The sequence below is a fragment of the Simochromis diagramma genome, unplaced genomic scaffold, assembly GCF_900408965.1.
Source record: "Simochromis diagramma unplaced genomic scaffold, fSimDia1.1 OVJJ01000055.1, whole genome shotgun sequence".
Classification (NCBI taxonomy): domain Eukaryota; kingdom Metazoa; phylum Chordata; class Actinopteri; order Cichliformes; family Cichlidae; genus Simochromis; species Simochromis diagramma.
This window is the reverse complement of record NW_024387070.1, coordinates 490,857-515,486: the sequence shown is the minus strand read 5'-3', so window position 1 is coordinate 515,486 and position 24,630 is coordinate 490,857. Positions and strand designations below refer to the sequence as shown.

The following is a 24,630-nucleotide window of genomic DNA, read 5'->3' as shown; positions in this document are numbered from 1 at the left end:
TTATTTCAGAGTTACTCGTGATAGTCCATTAGAGTAGCTTTAAGAGTCTTTCAGTAAGTTCTAAATGTCTTTCAGGGGTAACGGAGATGGTTGTACAGGCAAACGACAGACACACACATTTAAAAACCAGCTAAAACACGGTGAGGTGTTGAAATAATTTTATTTGAAGTTGATGGAGTCCAAAAACATCTAATGTGAAAAGTCAATTGAAAAGTTAAATTAGAATCAAAGCATTTTACCCTCAACGTGAAGTTTAGCTGAAGTGACTGCAGAGCCAGCCATGAAGGTGTACTCGGCACTGTCTCCAAAGTGAACATTCCTGATGCTCAGAGAGTGAGTGAGCTGTTTGCAGCGAGCCTGGCAGCGGTCCGTAGAGCGGATCTCCACGCCGTTCTTCAGCCACTTGTACGTTATTCCCTCGTAGTTCACATTCACCTCAAATGTGACCGTGTCCTTCTCCTGAGCGTTCAGGTCTTCAAGCATCGTTGTGATCAGAATAGCTGGAAAACAGCAAAGTGATAATAAGTTTGAAGAGATGTTTAAGTACAGTGAAGAATACAAAGTTGTGTTTTTTAATCTGTAACTTCATCCTTAGTGCAAACATCTGATCGGTTATTTAGTTGTTAGAGTTTTCACCTTAAACTACAAAGTAATTGAAAGTGGCTTATACTTATAATTTGTCATAAATATCCAATTAGAAAATCTGAATGTGCTAATTATTTCTTTTTTTTAGTAACAAAAATGTTTAGATTTCCAACTCAGAGGAGAAATGAAAGAATCCAATTAAAGTTACTTAAAGACATTTCATGGTTTGATACATTGTAATGATTTGGCAACATGTGAAACGTCTCTGAAGAACGAATTGATGAATTGATACATTGTAAATCTAAAGGTTTAAGTTTCACTGATGGTAACTTACGGTTAACGGTTAGCGTTGCAGAGACGCGGTCGTTCCCACAGACAAAGGTGTACTCTGCAGAGTCTTCATTGCTGGTGTTCATGATCTTCAGCTGATGGAGTTTCCCTTGAACCACAATCCTGAACTTCTCACTCATCTCAATCTCCACACCATCCCTCAGCCAGGTGGACGGGACATTGAAGTGAGAAACTTCACATTCAAATGTGGCCACCTGAGTCTCTGTGACCTCCACGTTTTTCATGGGCCTTGTGACACGTAGAGCTAAGAGTAAAATACAGACATGTTTAGTCCTAACGTGACCTTGGCCTGTGTTTTAGCATCTTTTACGTCCAAAAACTACTGATATGATAATGCTTACACTCAACAATGAGGTGAGCGCTGCACTGCAGGTGTCCTATGACAGCAATGTAGTTGCCCTGCACGCTGTCGTCCACGTCGTGGACAATCAGCTTGTGGTTCTTCTTCTCAGAGACGATGCTGTAGCGCTCGTCAGACACCAGGTCTTTGTCATTGAACATCCATTTCACTGGGATGTCATCCTCTGAGATGCCAACTTCAAATACAATTGTTGCTCCTGACAGTGCTGTCACATCCTTTGGCTTCTTCAGGATCTTAATGGCTGTGGGAAAAGAGGTCTTCTGTTGGTAAAAAGCTTTAGGAATCTAGAGGTCCCATGTGGTTTAGGTAAATTTCCCAACCTTGTAGGCACCGAGCCAAAAAGCTTTTTGTGTTTTATTCCAAAATCAATAGTTAATACTTACTTTCCACATTGAGTCTGGCACTTGCAGACAGTTTTCCCAGTTTGAAGGAGTAAACAGACTCATCCTGTGTGCTGCAGTTCTTGACCTTCAATGTGTGAAGTGTGCCTTCAATACCGATTTCATATTTATCACTGGGCTGGATCTCAACGCCATTCTTGATCCACTGTGCTCCCCTTACATCCTCATGGGTCAGTTCAAGGCTGAACGTGGCTTCTTGAGTCTGGACTACATTCAGGTTCTTCAGGGTCTTCTTGACTTTGACAGCTGTGGAGAAAAACACCAAGAGGCAAGGTAACAGTTAAACAAGTGAAGTGGCTGAGTCCAGAATTAAACTCTCACAGGGTGGGTCTTTGTGGTTGCTGCTGTGGGCAGGTACGAGTCAGCAGACTAGATCTAAATGATTTAAATTTAAAGTATCATTCGATCATTTGGAAGAAATGTCTGCACTCATAGAGTCAACAAATGGTGTGTTTTTATGGCAGGTCGCTGGTAACAACTGCAAACTGGTTCTTTGCTCAGTTGTCTGTTATGTGTTGACACAATATTTCTTCATATCAGTGAAGAGACATAAGAAAGAAAAATATAATTGCTCTGAAAACTGGACTGGACATGAATAAAGAGGCAGCCCATGTTCAAAGAAACACTTTAAGCACCTTCACAAACAAATTCAGCTTCCTAACCTCCTGATCCGCATTGGCTGTATGATCTACGTGTGTGTTTCCATGGAAAGCTGGACCTACCCTCGACTTTCAGGTTGGCTGAGGTCTTGGAGGTGGCGACCTGGTAAGTGTACTCTCCAACGTCAGTGGCCTTAGTGATGATGATAACGAGGCGTCTGACAGCACCGTCCACCTCGCTCAGCACGTTCTCGTTGAAGTCAACAGGCTGACCGTCTTTTAGCCACTTGCCCTCTGCGGATGGGTTAGCAACTTCACACTGCAGCACAGCGGTCTGGGAGTCAGCTACCACCAAATCATGTAGGGGCTTCTTAATGGCACCACCTGGGGACAGGAGATAGCCAGTTACTGCCTGGTGACAGAAATCTTCTCTGAACTTTTTAAGCGTGCAATAAAAGTGTGTTTTGCGTACCTGTTACGGTGAGTGAAGCACTGCACATCTTCTCACCAGCAGCAAACATGTACTCGCCCTCTTCATCCTTCATTGCATTCATGACCGTGAGCCTATGCCTCTTGTCCTTGGACTCCATCTTGTACTGGGGACCAGCTTTAATCGGCTGCCTCTTAAAGGTCCAGAAAGCGTCAATGCCTGGGTGAGAGACCTCGACCTCGAAGGTGACATTTTCAGACTCGGAGCACTGTTTGTCTTTCATTGGTGTCACAATCTGGACAGCTGTTGAGACAGAACGATAGTTAAGCCTCGAACTGATGTACAGTAGAATAGAATAGAATAGCCATTTTTATTGTACATGTACAATAAAATTGTAGGAAATGTAGACGACTTGCTTTCACTTTTTCACAATTATCCATCTGACTCATTCAATAATAAAGATGTACCACATGGGCTTGGTTCTAGTTTTGTAAATGCCACGAGGTCATGATGTTCATGTCAGAGTATATATGTAAGAAGCAGGTGCAAGTTTTCATATGATTTTAAAGAAAGTTGCATTCAGCAGAATCTATTGTGTTTAGCAGAAAAATGATTTCTTATGTTGCCAAGCAAATATTAGTGACCCTTTTCAGGTAATCAGCTTGAATAAGATTTCTGGAAGCTGAAAGCAAAGACTCTCATGTCATGACTCTCATGTAGTTTCTTAATAGTTTTCTACAGGTAAACTTCATGTGACTAGTGGTGGTCATGGTTTATTAATTCAATTCAATTTGATTTTATTTATATAGCGCCAAATCACAACAAAAGTCGCCTCAAGGCTTCATATTAGACCTAAAGATTCATAAACTTAGCTTCCAGGTCATTCCAGAATATAGATGATGCAACTACAGTAGTAAAACTCCAAAACATGCTTGGACCTCATAATGGCGTAACTTACGCTCAACAGTAAATCTGCAGCTGGTGTCAGCTCGGCCAACCACCAGTTTGTAGTGTCCTTCATCTGAGGCGTATGTTCTGGTGAAAACCAGGCGCTGCTTGGCTCCCTTTGCCACCATCTGGATTCGCTCACTGGCTGTCAGCAGGTTGTCATTGTGGTACCATTTGACTGAGCTGATGTCCTGAGCAGAGATCTTTGCCTCTAGGACGACCTTTGTACCCTCAATTGCATGACTGTCCTTCAGTGGGATCAGGATGCCAATAGCTGCAAGATGAGATATTTTGATTAGAGGATTTTATTTTGAAACAGAAAGTCATTAAAGAAAAACATGTGCATCTGAGGTGACCCACTCTGAATGACCAGCTTTGCAGAGGTTGAAATTCCATGATCAGGAACCTCGAAGGAATACATTCCAAAGTCGTCCTTGGTTGTATCTTCTATAAGGAGTTTGTGAATTTGTTTGTCAATAACTATATGCACACGGCTGGAGGCTGTGATGGGCTGCCCCTTCTTCATCCAGGTTCCTTCAACATTCTCCTGGGAGAACTTGACCTCAAGCTGAGCGATGTCACCCTCGCAGACGGTCATGTCAGACAAAGGCTGCATCAAGGTCACTGGACGCACTAAAAAATAAAGATGTCACTGTTAGCACTCTACATGCGGTGTGTGTGTGTGTCTGGAAAGGCCCCATTGGGGCTGAAAGGTATGAACGGGCTTTAGAGAAACATCTGCTCCATGCAGACGTGTGTTTCAGGAAGGCCTTCGTGTTTGAGCAGCACGCTGCTAAACTGCAACCAAACACCCAGCGATGCTACACCATGGGACACGTGGGCCTGTTTTTGAGACATGTCGCTGCCTCAAATACAAAATAAACTTGTATTAAAATGGTTAATTTTCTCACCTTTCTCACCCCTTGATATGTTTTCTATGTTTGATTATGAATAAAATATGGCTTTATAAGATTTGCAAATCAAAGTATTCTGTTTTTAATTTTTATTTTACACAGCACCGCATCGTTTTTGGAATTGGGTTTGTGGCACTTTTATAAAAACCTATCATTTAGATTTAAATGTATTTTGAGGGAAAGTAGAAATGGTTTGTCCACAAACAGGAGAAGATGGTTAGCCCGAATTCCAGTAACACATTTTGTTGTAGTCTGAACAGTAGACTTAACTTTACTTCTTAAATACAATAACTTCCGTCCATAGAGTTTCATCATCCATATCCAATTCAGTGCCATGGGAACAGCAACTCACATTTCATCTTCAGAGAGGCACTTGTCTTAAACTCGCCCACTTTGAAGGTATATTCTCCCTGGTCTTCCTTCTTGACGTCTTTCACAGAGAGAGTGTGTCTTCCACGGCGGGAGGAGATGACGTATTTACTGCCAAGAGTCAGCAGATTATCTCCAAAGTACCAGCTGCCTTCGGCATCTTCACGAGAGACAATACATTCAAACTCTCCGGAGTAAGTCTCGGGCACCTCGGTGCTCTCCAGCTGCTTTAACAGCTCCAGAGGAGCTCCTGTTGGTCACATAATACAACAAGAGTTCAAGTCAGTCACAAAGTATACATATACCATATAAAGTACCTTGAGGTAACCGTTTATGTATTTGGAATAATTAATAATGAACTGTGTTGATTTCATTACCTAATGAACAGAATATGAAGAACCTAACCCACCTTCAACATTAAGCTTGGCAGCTGTCCTGACAGTATCATCATCTACAGCCACGCATGTATATTCAGTATCATCCCTCATTTCGATCATCAGCACAGACAGGAAGTGAACCTTTCTGTCAGAGTGCATTCTGTATTTGTCTCCAGAGAAGATCTCCACATTATTCTTCAGCCATTTGACCTTCACAAAAGGCTCGTTGGTTTCACACTCAAAGGTAGCCACGGTATCCTTCTCCTTGGCACTGACGTCCTCCAACTTCTGAGTGAAGTTAATGACTTGTTTTGCTGCAGAAATGACACCAGAGCATTATTCAGAGAATGCAGAATTTAAAATCAGAATCATATGTACATGATCAAGGTCTGTGTTACCTTGCACCAACAGGAAAGCGTGGCTTGAAGTCTCTCCAGCAGTACTGGAAGCTTTAACCATGACACTGGCAGAATCCTCTGCTGTGACATCCCTGATCACCAGTTCACAAACATGGTCCTCAGGCCAGTACCAGTAGACACGGTCAGACTTCTCCAGCTGAACTCCATTCTTGAACCACTGACACTCAGGTTCTGGTCTGCCGACAACTCTGACTCTAAACTTGACTTCGTCACCCTGTGCGACTGTCTGGCTGGTGATACGCTCAAGGATCTTTGGCGCTTCCATGCTGGGTGAGAGCTTGACCCTCTCTGGTTTTAGAGGCTTGGCAGTAACTTGGCGACGCTCTTCCTCCTTCTTCTCAGCCTCCTCCTTCTCCTTGGCACGATGAAGCAGTTCCTCCTTTGTCTTCCTCAGCAGGTCCTCATAGGAGTCATCTCTCTTGCGAGACTTGAGATCCACTGCGGTAATAGACTCGTAATAGCCTTCCTCTGTCCTGCGCTTGAACTTACTCCTCAGCTCCTCTGACTCCTCACTGGCTTTCTCATGGACAATTCTCTGGGCCTTCTTGAGTTTGACGACCTCTTTCAGCTGAGTGTCCTCTGTAGGCTTTTCAGCTTTAACTACCTCAAATGGTACTTTTCCAGGTTCAGGTGCAGCCTCGGCTGGCTTAGCCTCAGGGGCACGGCGCAGATGAGTTCTGAAGTCCTCCTTCTGCTGAATCTCCAGTTTTACAACGTGCTCAACGGAGCCCAGATTGTTATCTGCTACGACTCTGACCTCCCCTGAATCATATGATTTGATGTCAGTTATCTCCAAGTAGTAAATGCCATCATAGCGAAGTCTGTATCTCTTGCTTTTGCGGATAAGTTGTCCATTGAGGTACCAGTTAACTTTTGGTGCTGGATATCCGGTCACTCTGCAGCGGAATCGAGCCGTTTCACCCTCTAAAACTCTGATTGGTTCTGGAACAAGGACGATCTCAGGCTTCATCTTCTCTGTTTCTTCTTCAGCAGTGACTCCATAAGGTCCACCTTCATGAGCCAAACGCTCTATCTCATCGATCCGGTGGGCACCTTTCCTTCCTTCAGGAAGTTGTGTTTCCTCAACAAGGCCCTTCTCATCCTTGACAATCAGGGTGGCTGAGGTTTGGTCAACTCCGTACTTGTTGGTCGCTCTGCAGGTAATGACGCCGCTGTCTCTAGCATAAGCGGCTTCATAGTCCAGGCTGCAGTAACCAAATTCATTCACCATGCGCAATCTGTTAGCAGCAGCCAGAGGTTTGCCGTCGTGCAGCCACTCCACCACCATTGTGGGGTCACCAATAGGAGTCAGTCTGCACTCAAAATGAGCTGGACCGAAGCGCTTCATGCGGACAGATGTCAGCTTCTTCTTGAACTGTGGTTTTTGCTGCTTCTCTTTGTCATAAAGGTCGCCTTCCTCCCACTGCTCTTGACCATATCGCAGATGAAGCGGCTCCACCTCTGGAGGAGCGATCTCTTTGGCTTTGTATGTTCCTTTGGGAATGATGAGTTTCCTCTCTGGTTCAGGCTCAGCATATTCCACCTCAACATTGACTCTGCAGCGAGTGGTATCTCTGCCAGCCTTATTGATGGCTGTAGCGGTGTACCAGGCGCTGTCTGAGCCAGCTGCTGATGGGATCTGGAATTTAGCCTCTCCTCTGGTTCCTTCAATCCTGGAAAATCAAATTCTCATTTTAGAGAAGAATTGACATTTGACCCGTGTTTTTAATTGAAATGAAAATCTCAGGTTGCTTTGAGGAATAATTTTACTCTCCACAAACGCAGCGTTTCATTAAAAAAAGTGTGTTGCTGCATCAAGGTTATTGAAGCAAACAGATGTGATCTACATTTAATGCTAAAGTCACAGAACATACTTGATGCTTGGGTGCTTGTGTGGGGTGATGATGTCGCTGTTCTTCAGCCAGACGATATCAGGCAGTGGGTTTCCAATGGCTTTGACAGCCAGTTCAACCAGAGTGCCCTGCTTCACACTGATGTTCCTCAGTTTCTCAGTGAACTGTGGACGCACCAGGGTTTCCTTGGCTGAAAAAGAAAGTTAAATGAAAGTAAGCCGATCCCCCAACATTTTTCCTTCTGGAAGAAACTTCAAGTTGAGAGAATATGAAGTTGCATTCTTACCATCAACAGCGAGAGTGACGGAGATGGATGTGCGTCCAGCTCTGTTCTGAGCCACCACAGTCCACTCCCCGGAGTCTTGTGGCAAAGCTGGGACGATGATCAGGGACTGAGTGCCATCCTCTTTAACCACGATCTTGTGGGTGTGGTCACTAACTATTTGTTGCCCTGAGAGGAAGATAGTTGAATGGCTTGTGAGATCAACAAATTTTGTTCAAACTCTTTTTGAAGATTTCCTCTTTGTTGTACTCACCATTGTGGAACCAGTACGTCTCAGGCATTGGTCTGCCCACAACCTTCAGGTCAAATCTGGCAGTTTGTCCCTCAGAACATTTATATGATGAAGGCTTCATGACAAAAACAGGCTTGTAGAGTCTTTCTAGCTGAGCCTCATCAGTCTCATCTAGCCGACGAGCAGGAGAACGTCCAGGTGAACGACTGGGAGAACGGCCAGGTGAGCGGCTCAGAGAGCGAGGAGATGTGGACCTGAGAAAGTATTAATCCTTGTCATTTCCCTTATCGTCAGTGTTCCCTGTTTCAAGCTTTGTGAATGTCTCTGTTGTTTAAGAAAAGCTTTACCTGATCCTCTGCACTGCTGGCTGTGGTGTGAATTGCTGAGGTGTTACTGTTTCACATGGCTCCACATAGAGCTTCCCAGAACTGACAGCATTACCCTTCATGTTGGTGGCAAACGCGGTGTACACGCCTTCATCTTCGGGTATCACTACAGGCAGGCGAAGGCTGGCCCGTCCATCCTGAAGAACCTCTATTTGGTAATGGTCTCCAGCCCTAATACGCTGGCCATCTTTGAACCAAGCAATCTGCCAAGAGATACGACGTGATCGTAAAATCATGTGAACTCTACTTTAGAGCTTTTTATGTATTTCAAGACCATTTCTCTAATTGTAACATATTTCTTAAAGATTCAGCACCTTGGGGAGCGGCATTCCAGACATCTTGCAGTGGAAAGTAGCGCTCATCCCCTCCATGATCCTGTAACTTTTCACTGGAGTGTCAAAGGCTGGCTGTACCGCCTCAGTCTCAGTGGCAGTCACCATCAACTCTCCATCCTCTGTCACAATCTCTCTGTAGCTGATTTTCATAATGGTAAACTCAATCTCCTGGATGATCCTCTGCTCGATGACAGACAGATGGAATTCCTGCAGATATGATATGATGTCAGTCAGTGGGTCCTGATCATAGTCAAGCCCAAGGAAAGGTCTTTGTAGATTACGAAAATGATGATTTTTATGCTTGCTTTAATTTTTATGCATCGGTTATTATATTTTCTTCCCAATAACGTGCATATTTAATGCATATTTAAAGGCACATAAAGGTTTTACTAAAGCTGGATAGTCAACCAGGTAGTGTGGGAAATTCAACGACACCAATTCTAATGAGAGCTTAGTCTGACAGTGCGCTCTGAATTACAAAATCAACTGCAGTTACTACTGACAACAGCAGTATCTGCAGCTACAGGGACCCCAGCTTTTTACTTAATCTCAAGGTAAAGTGCTTACTTAAGTTTGTGCTGTACTCATCGTCATGATGTGATATACAGCACACAAAATGATAGAGGTGTCCACATACTAACTGTTCTATCAGGATTTGAGACTTTGTGGCATCTCCAGACTTTTTTTTTGTAAACAGCTCACTGGAGCTCATATAAACTATTACACAGGATAGTGACAAACACTCCACATAACCATCTAGTTACTTATGATGGCTTTGACATGGTTTGGTATTGTATTATGATCACAGCTATGGCTAAGGATTCTCTACCTGTCCAGAGATAATGGTGGTGGTTATCTTCTCCATTGTTGTGACAGTGACAGGGGGAATATCTCCCACCTTGGGCTCTTGCACAATGGATGTCACTTCAGTCTTAAACATTGCTTCCTGTTTCTTCATGTAGGCTTCATATTCCTCTGTTGGCAAAAAAAACAAAATAAAAAAAACAATCCTATGAGTTCAAGTAGTTTCCATCATCTCTTTAAGGACTGTGCAAGCTAACTGTTTCTGCATGAGCTGTATGGCATAATATCCACTGACAGTCCCTTTATCTCTGCTCCTTGTGTTATATCTTTAGGACAGCAGTTTGCCATCACTGCAGTATTTACTGACCTTCCTCCAGCAGACTGGCGGAGGCAGAGACTTCTCCAAGCTTATTCTTGGCAAACACGGCATATTCTCCAGCGTCATCGGCGAAGGTCATGGAGATCTCTAAACGGCACTCTCCAGTCTCCTTCTTGTAGGCAACTTTGTATCTGATGGAGGGGAATGAGCATTACAGGCCCCTGAAGGCTGCAGCGTAATCCATCACAATAGGAGCAAACAGTGTCCTAATATTTTACCCATACTTAGTCTTACCAGCACCGTTTGTCCTAAGAGCCCACTGAAGATAAAATCATGGATTCAGGTCTAAAGGGATTGATCTCAATGCAGAAGCAGGAATGAGAGCTGTAGCTTAATGTGCTGGCGGCTCATTACTGGGTGAGACAGTTGACCTTAGCTGAACCATGAGCCAGATGTTTGGTTTTGCTAATCCTGTGTTATATCTGACAGGGACTTTAGGATTGGTGTCAGTTGGGTTTGAGAGGGGGGGTCCGAGTTGTGTATTCTGGTAGAAAGCTGAGCTCTAATGACGTGTTCATTTCTTACAGTTTTACAGTGATGACTTTAGCACTTTAGTCCTTGAGTTAGGGGATTTGTTTTACAGCTGCATTCACACGTCAGATAAAATATAGATCACGTAAACCACAAAGGTTTCCATGTAAGGACAGTGAAAACCTGAGCACAGGTATTACTCACCTGTATCCGGTAGTGAGTGGGACACCACTCTTCTTCCAGATGATGTGTGGTTTGGGGCTTCCCCCAATCTGACATTCAAACACAACACTTCCACCCTCCACTAGCTTCTGGATGGTGGGTTTCTTGATAAAGAAGGGAGCAGCAGCAGCAGACTCTGACTCCACCATGCTCACCTGGGTCTCCTCTCTGGTTTCTCTTAATCTGGAAATAAAAATGTTTCCTTATTTTCAGGCCCAACCTGTACCGCTTGTCATCCGTTTCAGTGATGTAAAATAAGAAACCAATATGTTTGACGATTTGATGAATGTAACTCAAACTTTAAGTGACTCACTGAGCAGTTTCAACATGTTCTGTAACAACAGCAATCTCCTCTCTGCTCTCGATGTCTTCAGACACTGGTGGGGAAAGACAGTTCATCACTGTAAACGCATGAATATGCAGAACGTATAGACGGGAAGGGACGAGATTATGTTACGGGAAGATTTCAGGTCCTGTGTGTATCAAGAACAGGGCTCGGTGCATGCATGTGAACAGTCTCTGAGGAAAAAAGGGCTCAAATTAAAGTTATCCTGATATCTGCTGGACACGCTGGGCATCGTTCCTCAGTATGTTACAGCATACTACGAAAGAAGATTACTTCCTGTGTGAGTGACACTGCATTCTGCTTGCACTGACCCTGGACAAGCAGGTAACAGGACGTGCTGACAGTTCCCGCCTCATTGGTAGCTGTGCAGGTGAAGCGGCCGCTGTCTTCAGCGAATGCTTCACGGATCACCAGTCTGGCAAATCCGTTCTCGTAGGTGATCTGGAAATCAATGGAGCTCTCAATCTTGTAGTCCTCTCTGAACCACATAATGATGGGGGTGGGATGACCGCTGATCTGGCACTCCAGGGTCACAGACTCGCCCTCGATCACATTTGTGTTCTTCAATCCCTGCACAAAAAAATATCACAACATCTTTACAAAAAAGTCTCTTTCCCTAAACAGTGTGGACATGTGATCTGAGGGCAGTCCACTCACAGAAATCAGCGTGGGAGGGACCACGGCACCACCGGCAGAAGGCACCGCAGCTGCCTCCACCACCTGTAAGATATTCACAGGTATGTTGGGAACATTAGGCTGAAAAACTACAGCAGCTATTTCTAAGATCCCACACATGGACACAGTGACAGAAACAACCAACACACACACACGATGAAGAAGAGATAACACAGCACATATGATGGAGGGAAGGCTGGATGGGCTGCAGAGGTGAGAATGAGGTTGTCAATAGCATGGAGAAGCCAGTTAAAGTTTATTACAGGGATATTTAATTATGGATTTTCACAGAAATCAAGAAAACCATCAAGAGAAGTTGTAAAAACCAGAAGTATGACCTGTGTCCCACAACATTTTTCGTCAGCTGTTCTTTAGTCTAATAAATGGTGAAAATGTCAATGAAATCAGGAGCATTCAAACCCGGGGTAACAGGAACTTCTGCCCTTTCAATCAGCTTTTTCCAGGGTTCAAATAGAGGTTTTTCAGCCTGTGAACGAGGATCTAATCAGGCAGCTCATATTAGGATTTATCATCTTGAAAATATCTGATAAAATTCACGATACTTTGGCCAGCTGTTGGCAGCTAACGGATCGTATAGATCTTACATCCACATCAGGTTTTCTTGTCCTGTTTAGACCCAGCTCTCTGAGCTACATTACAAACCTGGGCTCCCCAGTCCTCATACATTCTCTCCATTCTGCCTGAGTACACCACCCCGGTCTGTAACTCAGAGCCAGAACGACTCTGATATTTGTCAGTGAAGTGTTTGAACGGTGGTGGGATGGTCTCCAGCATCTCTCTGGTCTCTGCTACTCTGCGAGATGGACTGGGAGACTTGACAGGCTTGATGATCTTTCGAATAGTGGCAGAAGACGAGGATAACTCTTTGTGCAGAGTGGCCATGGCCGAGCCGGCGATGGAAACCTGACCGACCCAAAGAGGAAGAGCCACACCGTCATCAAGAAAATACTGTTGAGTCTTTTCTGAAATGTGTGTTAAACCACAGCACAGAGGAGCTATGGCACGTTAGTCTGATTAATGCTACAACAGGGTCAGATAGAGGGACTTTAATTAAGATGGATTAATAGGAGGTACTGGATCAATCAAGTTTATTAAATAAGGGGATGAAGCAAAAGAAGGTTAAGGGAGGATTGATTTAGTTACTTTATGGATAATATTTGATCACGTTGACACTGCATTAAAACACAAGTTTGCATTTCAGCCAATCAGCAGTTCAATAAGCTTGCCACAGCAACGGTCCTATCACATTATTATTTTCCACAGCTCGCCTGATGCTTCCTGTCTTACCTCACTGCTAGACTCGAGTTTTGGGACAGACACTTTAGAAACTGTGAATTGTGGAACTGGAGACGGGGTGAGACCAGTGTCCACACGGGAGGAGATTTCTGTCACTCCCTGAATCTGGAGCAACCAACACAACAAGAGTCAGAACCTCAGGAGGATTTTAAAATCTGCACAGTATATTTAGAAGATGACTATGTGAGTATCAAGAGATTTGTGCTTCAAATGTCTTTTTTATGGTTGACTACGAGGTGACTTCACAGAGATGAATCGGTCATTATTCACCAAATAATTCAAACAAGACTTTGCCCAAAGGCACATTTAATACATAATTAAATAATTGATCGGACATATGGACTGTTTTTTCTGAGATACTTTTTTTGTAATTGTGCAAAATCATTTTTTGTAACTTTTTCATTTTGATGGAAAATAAAACATCCATCTGTTCTCTTCAGCAAAGGGGGGGGCTGAGTAAAATACCAAAATAAAAAATAAATGAAAGAATTCAAATCTGCTGATAGTTTGGTCAAATCTCTTGGTAATCGTTGTTCACTGGAGGCCTAGCTAACCTGAGGCTGCAGCACGGCTGCTTCACGTGTAAACTCCTGAGCAGTAGAAAGCATGTGCCCACTTTGCACTCTTGTTGATGTCAAAGCAGCTTGATAGCTTTGATCAGCAGCCACGGCGGCGGCCTGCTGCCTTAAGTCCACCTCTACAGCCTCGTCCTCTTCAGCTCGACCCCCCTCGACAAGCGCAGGCTGACGGACACGAGCGAGGTCCACGGCAGCCACCACGGTGGCCACTGCCCCCGCTCTTTTCCCTCCCTCAGCCTGGAGACACAACAGATCTCAGGACATCCAGCACAGCGGTACAGAAACAGACAGGTTCATGGGGGAAATCACTTTGGTAAGTATCTCCATCCCCTCGTTCAAAGAAAAATACAGAGCTGGGAGAAAGACCTGATTTGCCCAAATTTGCATATAGACTGGGTTTAGTTAGCTCGACTCTGTTAACGCGGGTCTAAAACTCTGGGCTGGATGGTTGTCCAATAAACAAGAGGCTATTGAATGAGCTTCAGAGGTAGATCTTGGATTACGGGCAGAGCCAGATTAGCTGTCTCCCCAGCTTCCAGTTTTTTGCAAAGCTTAGCCTGACTCCAGTTATCCAAATGAGATAATAAGGTACTACGGTTTTTAAAGCCTGACCCATGCAAGCTTAAAGGTTTAAAGTAATTTGAAGACAGCACATTGGTTCATCTGTTTGTCAGCAGTAACGTTAGCTGCAAAGAAAAGTGACAGCCACAATCTTGTGGCGATACAATAAAACAATAAGACCAGTCTTCTGAGTTAAGCTGAAGCGATCTCAGACACATCAGGAGGATGTGGTATCAGGAGGACATCAGGTATTCTGACAGCATCGTCAGCTGAACCGAGCCAGGCTTGCTCTCTACTGGAAACAGGTGCTAAAGTCTTGTGGTTAAACACAAAGGACACAGCTCTTTGAGGGTGTATTTTCCTCCTCTTCTGTGAGTAAAGATGTTGCTTCTTGGTTTTTAAAGTTTCACATGTTTCCCCCCTTCACCGTATGAATCTGTGTGGGGCTGAAAGAAGTTACAGTCCCGCCCAGCCTGCAGAGATGTCCCATCCCTCATCATCCAGGGTAAAACTCACATCATCAGCTTCAGATGATTCTCTTTTCATTTCAAAGACCAAATGTTCAGACTGCTGTGTGATGCTGTGCCAATGATGTGAATATGAGCAGGGCAAACAATCAGGCACATTAGAACAAGGAACACATGCAAAAGAATTGGCTATAAGGTGGAGGAAGGTGGATGGCAGGTTCTGTTTTTCAGAGTAAACCCGTAATACCTTTAAACAAGGACCTGAAATCCACCGCAGAGGCTGCGAGACATGAACGTCACAAATAGAGAAGTGGAAGTAATATTTCATGACCAAACACAGTCAGGGAGCTGATGGTAACGCAGCTGAACCCGAAGAAGAAAGACTCAGGAGTCTGGGAACCTCACGTTTCATTGAAAATGCCCATTTTTTGTGAAGTGTCTCCTGGAATGGTTTATCTGTGGATGGGAATATGTCGTGCTACCCCAGGGGTGCTCACCTGTTTGACCATGGTGACCTGCTGCTCCCGGACCAACTGAGTGACAGTCCTGCCCTCGGCCACGTAGTCTTCCTGCTTCCAGGGCGGGAGGACGTCACCGGCGGCCTGCTTGTGTGCGGCGATAGGGGACGGGACTGCCCTGAAAGGTGAGACTGAGAGTTACACAGCTGCCCTGATTGGTTTATTCATCGAGCACACCGGATCAGCAGATCTCTGTCAGTAATCATTCGCTGACTTCTTTCCATGTAAAAGTTACGAACAGGCAAATAACAGCCAGCGTTAACCCCTCCCAGACTCTACCCACCTGACAGGCGTGGGTGTGGGTGCCTTCACATGTCTGACAGGTGACGGTGACTGTTGCCGTCCCCCGGTCACCTTGGCCACCAGTGATGGCTGAGTTGGTGACTTGGATGTGGGTTTCGGAGGAACTCTGGGTGGAGTCTTGTGAGCCAGCTCTGCGCCCTCTATCTGCATCTCCATCATGGCGGAGGCCTGGAAACTGGCCTCCATCTTCTGGGGACGGACAGCAGAGTTCATGAAGTTAGATTAAGTATGAGTAAATTAGACAATCACACATTTCTTTGAGGATTTTTTTACCTTTTCTACTCTGGTGTGTCGGGTCTCTGAAATCTGGGCGGTTGAAATCAAGGTCTTTGTTTTCTTTGCTGGAACGGCTTCTTCGCCTGAAAATGTCTCTTCTTTAGTCTGTGTTTGTCATCAAAGCAATTTCCAAAAGGAAGAAGAACCAGAGACGAACGGTTCTTACCCTGAACCAGCAGTTCGGCTGTGGAGGTGGCCCGTCCGCTGCTGTTGGTGGCTGTCACCGAATACGTCCCAGAATCCTCTGGGAAGGCTTCAGCAATCAGCAAGCTGTGCAGGTCTCCGTCCTGGATGATTCTGAAGTCGGTGGAGCTCTGGATCTCGGCCCCTTCTCTGTAGAATTTTACCACAGGTGCGGGGATCCCGGTGACTCGAACATCCAGCCTCACCTGGCTGCCCTGTCTCACCGTGGAGCTCTGTAGTCTCTGAATGAAGCTCGGAGGCACCGTCTCCGCTGGAGAAGGAGGTACAGGTCGCTTTATATCAGCTGATCTCAGCATTTCATTGTGCAAGTACACAATAAAATAAAGCCAGTTTATGACTTTTTAGAAAACTGAATTTTTAATAACAGTTTGTTTTCAGTTTGATTCAGACGGGTGTTAAAAATCAGCTCATGATGTTGCAACGTCTGCCGACCGTTATCCACTGCTGTTTATCCTTTGAGAACTCTGGATGGCAGCTAAATGATAACATATACACAAACGAACCTTCTTTACAATCTATAAATATCAAAATTTTAACATTAAAATTTGCTGTTCGTAGCAGCTTTTTTGAAAAGAAATGTATGGGAAATGTTCATGGAGCAGAAGTGCTTTAGTTTACCACCTGAAGTCCTCCTGTGAGCTCACCTGTAACTAAGAGTTCGGCTGTGCTTGTGGCTTGTCCAGCACCGTTGGTGGCTCTGACAGAAAATCGTCCGCTGTGTGCGGCGGTCACAGCAGGAATCCTCAGAACAGCGCGGCCATCGCTGAACGAGATCTGAACGCCGGGCAGAGCGGCAGCAGAAAGTACCTGGCCATCACGGAACCAGCTCACCTCAGGAACTGGAGAACCTGCAAAGAGATGCATGAGACTCTGTCGGAGAACCCACAAACCAACATGCACCAAAGGATCCGGGACTAAGACCTGAGCCACAAAGTCAGTGCTTTCAGTAAAACAGTGAGATTTTAATGCGTGAAACAAAAATGTGAAAGGAAAAGCAAACGACGAACGAGTGGGAGAAACTTTATTAAGAGTTTAGCAAATTCTCATGTTCAACTTTTTATTTGAAATTTAAAAAATCATCTTTAAGATTAACATTGTTCACGTGAGGTTTTCAAATTGTTTAAAAATATAGAAACTGAAAATGTGACATTTATTTAGCTAAAGTAGAAATTAAACATTTTAAAACTGGGTGGATGGATTTAAAAATACAATTACTGTTTAAAATATACGAGAGCTTTAAAGGAAATAAGAACTAAGATCAATACAACAAAGAGTAATTCTTTTGAATCATGAGACCGTCAGTGAGATGAAGTCAGAGCAGAAAAACGTCACTATCAGGTTTGTTTTACTGGGTTAATCATGAAAGAATCAAGACTAAACTTCAGAAGCTTCATATGTTTCCTTCATGTGGCTTCATCGTTACCTAGCTCGACCTGCAGAGCCGTCCCTGTGTGACTGATTGCACCAGTCTGTCAGGAGAATAAAGGGCGGCTGCTCTTATACTCACTGGTTAAACTTAGAACAAATGACATTTCTCCTTTTAAGTCAAGCAATCATTGGGTCAAAGCAACAAGAAGCAGACTGTTCTCCCCTCAAACACTGCCACCAATAGCAAGCAGCAATGCAGCAATGCAGCAACCATCTCAGCTCCCTGTGGTTTGGGCTGTTTGGACTTAAAACAGAAAACTGAGGGAGAAAGGCTGAAGAGCCAATCAGGAGCTGTCTGTGTAAATGTTGGCACATGCTTCCCCTGAGTTCCTGAAAGGGAAAGGCATCTGCTGAAATTCTGTCAGCTTTATTTTTATCACAGGCATTGACTCCAACCTTCCAAATGTCAGAATGTCCCTGAAAGCAGCAGCAGCCTGTAAAAGCCTCGCTCGCCACGAGAAAAGAAAGAAAGGTGACGAGAACATCTACCCCTCAAAAGTCCATCATTTCTCTCTATAAATACAAAGAGTCCAGATATGAATGTTGCACAGTCTGCAGTGAACCTCTGTACCAGCTGCATGGCTTCAATGTCTAATAGTTTTTATATGAACTTTAACATTATTTCTCTCCTTTCTAACTAATGAAGTCAAACATCTGCTCATTCTTTGTATCTCCAGTGTAAATCACAACAGTGTCAAACATCGTCCTCTGCAGAACCATCACACGTTTCTCTTACCACTAACTTGAGCCTCAAACGTGGCGGCACTACCCTCCAGTGCCACGACGCTCTGTAGCGGCTGCGTGAACGTCGGCGCTTGAGTTGACATGATGATCGGCACCCTGGAACACAAACGAGGTGATCAGCCCAGAATAAAGAAAACAGCAGCAGGCTTTGGTTTCATTGGCATAGAAACTGACAGATCAGCAGCAGGTGGAGCTAATTCTCCACCTGCTGCCACTAAACCAGTGCAGGAGTAGAGCAGCCACTAACAGCTGCAGATACAAACAAACCTGCAGCCTTTTTAATACGAATGAAAAAATCATCAGATTTTCACTTTATTGTTTCAGTCATTGCAGGAGAAAAACGAGATTACAACATGTTTTTACAAATATGTAGATTTTATGGCTGCATGAGATCAATGCAGTGAGATGAAAGATGAATAAGTGCTGCCAGGCTGAGGATGCAGACTGGGTCAAAAGGTGTGGAGAACTGTGGGTGTAGCTGGGTGTAGCTGGGTGTAGCTGGGCGTGCAGAGCAGCGGAGGAACCAGAGTGGAACCTAATCTGAGCAAATACAGACAGACGTGAGAGCAGAACAGCCAATCGGACGGCCTCAGGCTGGAGCAGGGGAGCCGAGGTGGTGGAGCAGCAGATGGAGGCGAAGCTGCAGACGGAGGTGGAGCATTTTGGATGCTTCTTCTCATAATGTTGTTTCTCCAGAAAACTTCAATGATTCAGTTTCAGTTTAGCTGCTGTGTTATTTGTTGCAACCTGTGTTTACTAGTTTATTCGACTCCGTATTTTAACTTTATCGTCTGTGATCAAATTTAAAACTAATAAAACAAGTTTTATGTTAAATACTCGTTTTGTCAAATTTTACTTTCATCGAGATAAAATAAATGATTCATTCAGTCATTTCTTTCTTCTAGTGCTGATCGCTCATCCTATTCTTTATATCACTTCCTGTTTCCCACGCTGATGCTGACATCATCACGCTGCCTGCCTTCTGTGAACCAATCAGCTTCCATTCTCTGCTTTAAATCACAAACACGTGTTTTTCTGCTGCTTTTCTTGCTGTGTGATACATTTCTTTCCTGATAATGTACAAATGTCTCTGATATCCTACATGTGCATATCCAGATTGTTCGTTTGAACCTTTAGATTTCTTTATTCTTCACACTGGACAGTCCACAGGTGAGTAAATGGTTGTGACGTGCACTTGGTATGTTGGCTGTTATATTCTCTGTTCTCTCAGTCCTTTGATTGGCCGTGTTGTTGTGATGTCATAGCTTTGTGACGATGCTAAGGTGTAGCTGATCCCCCGCTGGGATGGTGCTGTGGATCCTGTGTTTATAGATGTAACCAACATATAACAGAAACACTTTTCTGATGTTAGTCGTTGTTTGTAAAGGTTGAAGAACATTCGTACACTTTCAGCTCCGTCCATCGGTCCACAGAGCCCGTCTGTGTCACAGGGCGAGAAAGCTCTGTCACGTTAGAACCACAAAGGAAACAAGAACCCGTGAAAGCCCATCGAGACGGTCACCGACGCAGCAGCTACTGCGACTCATGCAGCACACTTTGGGTGGAGACGTGTTAGATAACTACTGTGTGAAAGAGTCACTGACCAATCATGTGGCTGAAGTGACTCCTGTGAGGACGCCTCATCAGTCCTTCAGCAGGATGATGTAACAGTCAGGCAGAGCTGCTTCCTCTTAACAGTGAAACTGGTTTAATGATAACTAAGTAACGTCTGCGTGAGCACGCCGACGAACAAGCTGCGCGCTCACAGCAGTGTTCAAACGATCAGAGACGCTGACAAAGGGTTTCAAAGGCTCATCAGCGGCAGCATTAACTGACTATTATGATCTAAACACTGCACAAACTGGGAGTCCCCGTGCTGATAAACAGCTGAGGATAAACTATAGTATAGTTTATCCTAAGCTGCTGTAAATAACAGAGCAGAAGAAGAAATCCAGTTTTTACACTGAGGTGACCCAAACTCTGAGCTCTGCATTCAGAGTTGCACCTGCATGTCGTGCTTGCCTGGGTTGGTAGGAACACAGGATGCATTTGACTAATTGATGAAGTGATTAACTCTACTCGGGTTTGTGTTGAGGGACACATTTACATGTAGTTAAAAGCAGCTGGATGGAAATGTGCTGAGTGTCTCTGCAGCTTCACTCAGAGGTTTGAGTTTCAGAGCTGTGAGACAGGTGAGACGGACGGCGGCTATAAATGTCTGACGGGCGGCAGCAGCTGCAGGTTTGCACTTTTACAAAGAACATTTATGCTGCCGCTGACACAGAGATGAACAACATGACTCTGATTAGCATGCTGGAAAAAAACAAACTGATTTTAAATAGAAATAAAAGTTTCCCTGAAAATACAAAGTCTGATGAAAAACTCAAATGTGTTCTGGTGTGAACTGTTAAAGGTCCACTGACCAAACACTGATCATGTCCACACTGCTGTGACCTCAGTGTGGACGTGGACCAGTTTGTCTTCATTGATATAAACAAATTCAATTCAACTTTATTTATACAGCACCAATCACAACAGCATTCAGCTGAAGGTGCTTCATACTGTAAACTCATCCATCATCTTCAACATTTAATTAGCTGTTTCCAAGTAATTATAACCATCAGTCATCGGAGTCAGATCTAAAGCTGAGTCTGCTGTTTTAACTCTTTGGTTCCTGATTTTACTAAAAACCATAATAATAATAATAATAATAATAATAATAATAATAATAACAACAACAACAACAACAACAACGATGACGACGCATGTTATTAGTCAGTGCAGTGATGCAGTGGATCTTCTCACAGGTTCATGATCTTTAAATAAATGGAGCTCGTTGTTGTTTCCACTTCATGTGACACAAACTCTTACAGGTGAAATGTGCTGTGGAGTGTTTTTATCCACCACATTGTTATTTAGACATGATTCTGTGTTTATGTTGATTTTGTTCTAAAATTTCTTCGTGGCAGAATTTGGACTGAAATGTTGATTAACACAAATCTTTGATTTTGCTGTGAAATCTTTTCAGACGAGTCACTGTGGGTTTTCCACGTTTGTCTCCACTCATGTTCTTATTTCAAGTTTCTTTCTCTCTGCACTCTGGTTTCATGTTGATGACAAATAACCACGTTTATGTTTTTAATATACACAGGAACTTCCAACGTTACATATTATTGAAGCGTTAAATTAAATGGTTTGATTGTTGATTATTCGCTGTGGTTTTGTAAAAAACAGAAACAAAGATGTTGTGCTTTCAAAACCTTTTTCTGCTGTAATTAATTAAAAACATCTTTTGTTTTGTTTTTTTATTTTGTTACAATTTTATGAATTTAAAATTTAAAACCTCAATTTTCTCATCATAAAATGGAACCACATACGTGTTGGTTATAATTATAAGTGTGATGAAATTAGTCAGTTTATTGATATTATGAGACTAAAGCTCGGGTAACATAAAGTCATTTTTATACTTTTTTGGCACAAACAGGCTTCCATACTTATCTGAGAATCAAACAGTCAATAAAGTTTTGATTCAAAGACAACTCCCATTGAAACCTTATAATGACAGGAATAAATGAAATCTTTCACCTGTAAAAGCAGCTTAATGACACTTCATGTAAATGTGACGATCAGATCAAAGACACGAACAAACATGAAGCCGTTTAAACGTCGTTCCTTTTGTGTCCACGATGCAGCTGCAGTAATCCTGGCTTAACGCTGGCTGCAGTCTAGCGTGCAGCTGTTTCTGCTGTCAGACAGTTATTTAAAAACCCTTTACTGTCACATGGTTAACATCTCGAGTGTGACGTCGCATTTATTGACTTTGGACGCTCGATCACAGAAACCCTGTAAAAACGTACAGCTGGAGTCTGAGGACGAGTGTGAAGCTCCTTAAAGTAACACTAAAAATCCTCCAGTGCTGTGAATCTGAAGTCTGTGGAAACAGGCTGAACCACTCTCACACCTCTTTAAGGAGCTGGTGATCAATAATCAGTTACTGGTGATTGATTTGTTCCTGCTCTCTGACTGTGACACTGAACGCCTCGCTGGGACAGCTGCTGCTCTTTTTCAGCGCTGTCAGCTGATTTCAGGCAGAGTTGTGAGTTTCTCACCTTCTCTGTGACCTTTCAGCACCTGATCAGCTGATCGCAGCCTTATCAACAATCAATACGAACACTTCGCTTCATCATAAGCCAAACAGGATCAGACCTGATAAACTCAGCCCATATTTACAGATCGAGCTGAGCGACAGATAAGGCAGTGGCCAAAAATATCCACCACCCCCTCCCCAACCTCGAGCAGCTTGATTGACAGACAGCATGTGGCGCATAGCTGGGGGTGAAGTGATAGCCCTGCTGCTGATTCCCTTAAAAAGCCATCAGCCGCCCAGCTGACAGTCCACTCTCATGCTATCAGCAGCTATTCTTGGCCTTCCTGGGGTCAGTGCACAGCCCGCTGAATACGGCCAACCTGCAATCTGCACCCGAAAAACATCAAACCAACACAAAACCCAAACACAGTTCACCCAAACCCCGAGCCCTGACCCCCCAATCCCCGTAAACCCCACGAGTCAGCATCATTAGGGGACCGGCGAGTACTCACTTGTATCACAAGAGTGCCTGAAATGATGGGACGGAGCCCGGCAGAGCAACGAGCAACGGTCTCCTTATCCAGGAAGGTTTTTCCAGAAAAATCCAAGATGAGAACGGTCGAGCCTCGAAATATCCCCCGAAAAAAAACAAAACTACACAGAATAGAGGCCGTGTAGTTTTGCTTTCCCTCCTCGCAATCCCTCCACCCGAGGCGAGGTTGGGAATGCTCAAACTGCTCAGGAGGGCCCAGATGGTGCTTTAGGGTTTTATACCAGGGGGACAACCTGCATCATCAGAGCACCGACGCTCCCCATTGGCTGCTGAAACACTCAGGGGGCATGATGGGACATAGCAGCCATTTATGCACCCTGCAGCCTGTGAGGCTGCCCACCCCGATCCTCTGATTCGGATCAGGCTAAGAGTGTGTGACGGCAGCTCGTTCACACACACCTGAACCTCCGTGTTTTAAAGGAATCGCAGAGAACAAGTTCATCTGCAGACCCAGAGTCACTGAGAACTGCTGAGCAAAAGGAGGCAGAGGCTGTTCCTGTCAGTCAAAGCCCCCCTCCCACCGGCCGGCTGTTACAACACCCCAACAAACCCACGCTTCATATCTCAGGAGTCAGCGGAGCTCCTGGGGCTCATCCTGTGGATCAGAACCTTTCTGCTGCTTCATGGTTTGGTAGCAGAGTTTAGTAATGCAGCTGTCAGTCGTCCATCATTGTCCTAGCTTGACCTGGAGGTCAGTTAAGTCCACTAATGTAAGAAGTGATTTCGGTGACAGCACATTGTGTAAGTTGTGTATTGTTGCTCTTTATAGACACTTCCTGTTTGTCTGGATCAGTTTTCATGAAAATTTGGTTGTACCTAAATATTATTTACATTTTTTTTCAACATTTTGCTTTTTGACTTGTTGATTCCAGAAGGTAAAATCTGCCTTACTGAAGTGTACAACGACTTGTTGTATCACACTTGAAGAGTGTCATGAGTCTCAATCTTGGTGAGTTTTTCCTGCTTTTATCAATCAGGTCATCCAGTGACAGATGGAAGCAGTGCTGGAATCTACTGCAGGAATGTCTTAAAGACATAAAGACCTGGATGGCCGCTAACTTTCTGCTCCTTAATTCAGATAAAACTGAGGTTATTGTACTCGGCCCTGAAAAGCCTAGAAATATGGTATCTAACCAGATTCTTCCTCTGGATGGCATTACCTTGGCCTCCAGTAACACTGTGAGGAACCTTGGAGTCATTTTTGACCAGGACATGTCCTTCAATGCACATATTAAACACATATGTAAGACTGCTTTCTTCCATTTGTGCAACATCTCTAAAGTTTGAAATATCCTGTCTCAGAGTGACGCTGAAAAACTAGTTCATGCATTTATTACTTCCAGGCTGGACGACTGTAATTCATTATTATCAGGATGTCCTAAAAACTCCCTGAAAAGCCTTCAGCTGATCCAAAATGCTGCAGCAAGAGTCCTGACAGGGACTAGAAAGAGAGAGCAGATTTCTCCTGTTTTGGCTTCCTGTTAAATCCAGAATTCAAAATCCTGCTCCTCACATACAAGGTCTTAAATAATCAGGCCCCATCTTATCTTAATGACCTTGTAGTACCATATCACCCTATTAGAGCGCTTCGCTCTCGCTCTGCAGGCCTACTTGTTGTTCCTAGAGTATTTAAAAGTAGAATGGGAGGCAGAGCCTTCAGTTTTCAGGCCCCTCTTCTGTGGAACCAGCTTCCAGTTTGGATTCAGGAGACAGACACTATCTCTACTTTCAAGATTAGGCTTCAAACTTTCCTTTTTGCTAAAGCATATAGTTAGGGCTGGACCAGGTGACCCTGGATCCTCCCTTAGTTATGCTGCAATAGACGTAGGCTGCTGATTCCCATGATGCACTGGG

General features: G+C 44.1%; 1 protein-coding gene across 6 annotated transcripts in view; it reads right to left on the bottom strand.

Annotated features, from left to right (window-relative positions):
• ttn.1 (titin, tandem duplicate 1) overlaps positions 1 to 22,982 on the bottom strand; it is a 172,806-nt gene extending 149,824 nt beyond the window's left edge. For all 6 annotated transcript variants that reach the window (XM_040045355.1, XM_040045357.1, XM_040045356.1 and 3 more), the window contains exons 1-32: positions 22,736 to 22,982; positions 18,129 to 18,232; positions 16,609 to 16,812; positions 15,927 to 16,214; positions 15,758 to 15,843; positions 15,465 to 15,673; positions 15,161 to 15,299; positions 13,612 to 13,872; positions 13,049 to 13,162; positions 12,404 to 12,664; positions 11,723 to 11,785; positions 11,377 to 11,635; positions 11,033 to 11,096; positions 10,702 to 10,902; positions 10,015 to 10,157; positions 9,673 to 9,818; positions 8,823 to 9,050; positions 8,470 to 8,711; positions 8,144 to 8,376; positions 7,894 to 8,058; positions 7,629 to 7,797; positions 5,734 to 7,427; positions 5,368 to 5,649; positions 4,942 to 5,208; positions 4,036 to 4,308; positions 3,686 to 3,949; positions 2,770 to 3,030; positions 2,421 to 2,681; positions 1,681 to 1,944; positions 1,278 to 1,538; positions 920 to 1,180; positions 240 to 500 (exon numbers count right to left, since the gene is read on the bottom strand). In XM_040045355.1, coding sequence (XP_039901289.1) covers positions 240 to 500; positions 920 to 1,180; positions 1,278 to 1,538; positions 1,681 to 1,944; positions 2,421 to 2,681; positions 2,770 to 3,030; positions 3,686 to 3,949; positions 4,036 to 4,308; positions 4,942 to 5,208; positions 5,368 to 5,649; positions 5,734 to 7,427; positions 7,629 to 7,797; positions 7,894 to 8,058; positions 8,144 to 8,376; positions 8,470 to 8,711; positions 8,823 to 9,050; positions 9,673 to 9,818; positions 10,015 to 10,157; positions 10,702 to 10,902; positions 11,033 to 11,096; positions 11,377 to 11,635; positions 11,723 to 11,785; positions 12,404 to 12,664; positions 13,049 to 13,162; positions 13,612 to 13,872; positions 15,161 to 15,299; positions 15,465 to 15,673; positions 15,758 to 15,843; positions 15,927 to 16,214; positions 16,609 to 16,812; positions 18,129 to 18,219 — 7,915 coding nt within the window. In that variant the 5' untranslated portion in view covers positions 18,220 to 18,232; positions 22,736 to 22,982. The remainder of the gene's footprint in view (positions 1 to 239; positions 501 to 919; positions 1,181 to 1,277; positions 1,539 to 1,680; positions 1,945 to 2,420; positions 2,682 to 2,769; positions 3,031 to 3,685; positions 3,950 to 4,035; positions 4,309 to 4,941; positions 5,209 to 5,367; positions 5,650 to 5,733; positions 7,428 to 7,628; positions 7,798 to 7,893; positions 8,059 to 8,143; positions 8,377 to 8,469; positions 8,712 to 8,822; positions 9,051 to 9,672; positions 9,819 to 10,014; positions 10,158 to 10,701; positions 10,903 to 11,032; positions 11,097 to 11,376; positions 11,636 to 11,722; positions 11,786 to 12,403; positions 12,665 to 13,048; positions 13,163 to 13,611; positions 13,873 to 15,160; positions 15,300 to 15,464; positions 15,674 to 15,757; positions 15,844 to 15,926; positions 16,215 to 16,608; positions 16,813 to 18,128; positions 18,233 to 22,735) is intronic.
• Between the last annotated feature and the right edge of the window lie 1,648 nt (positions 22,983 to 24,630).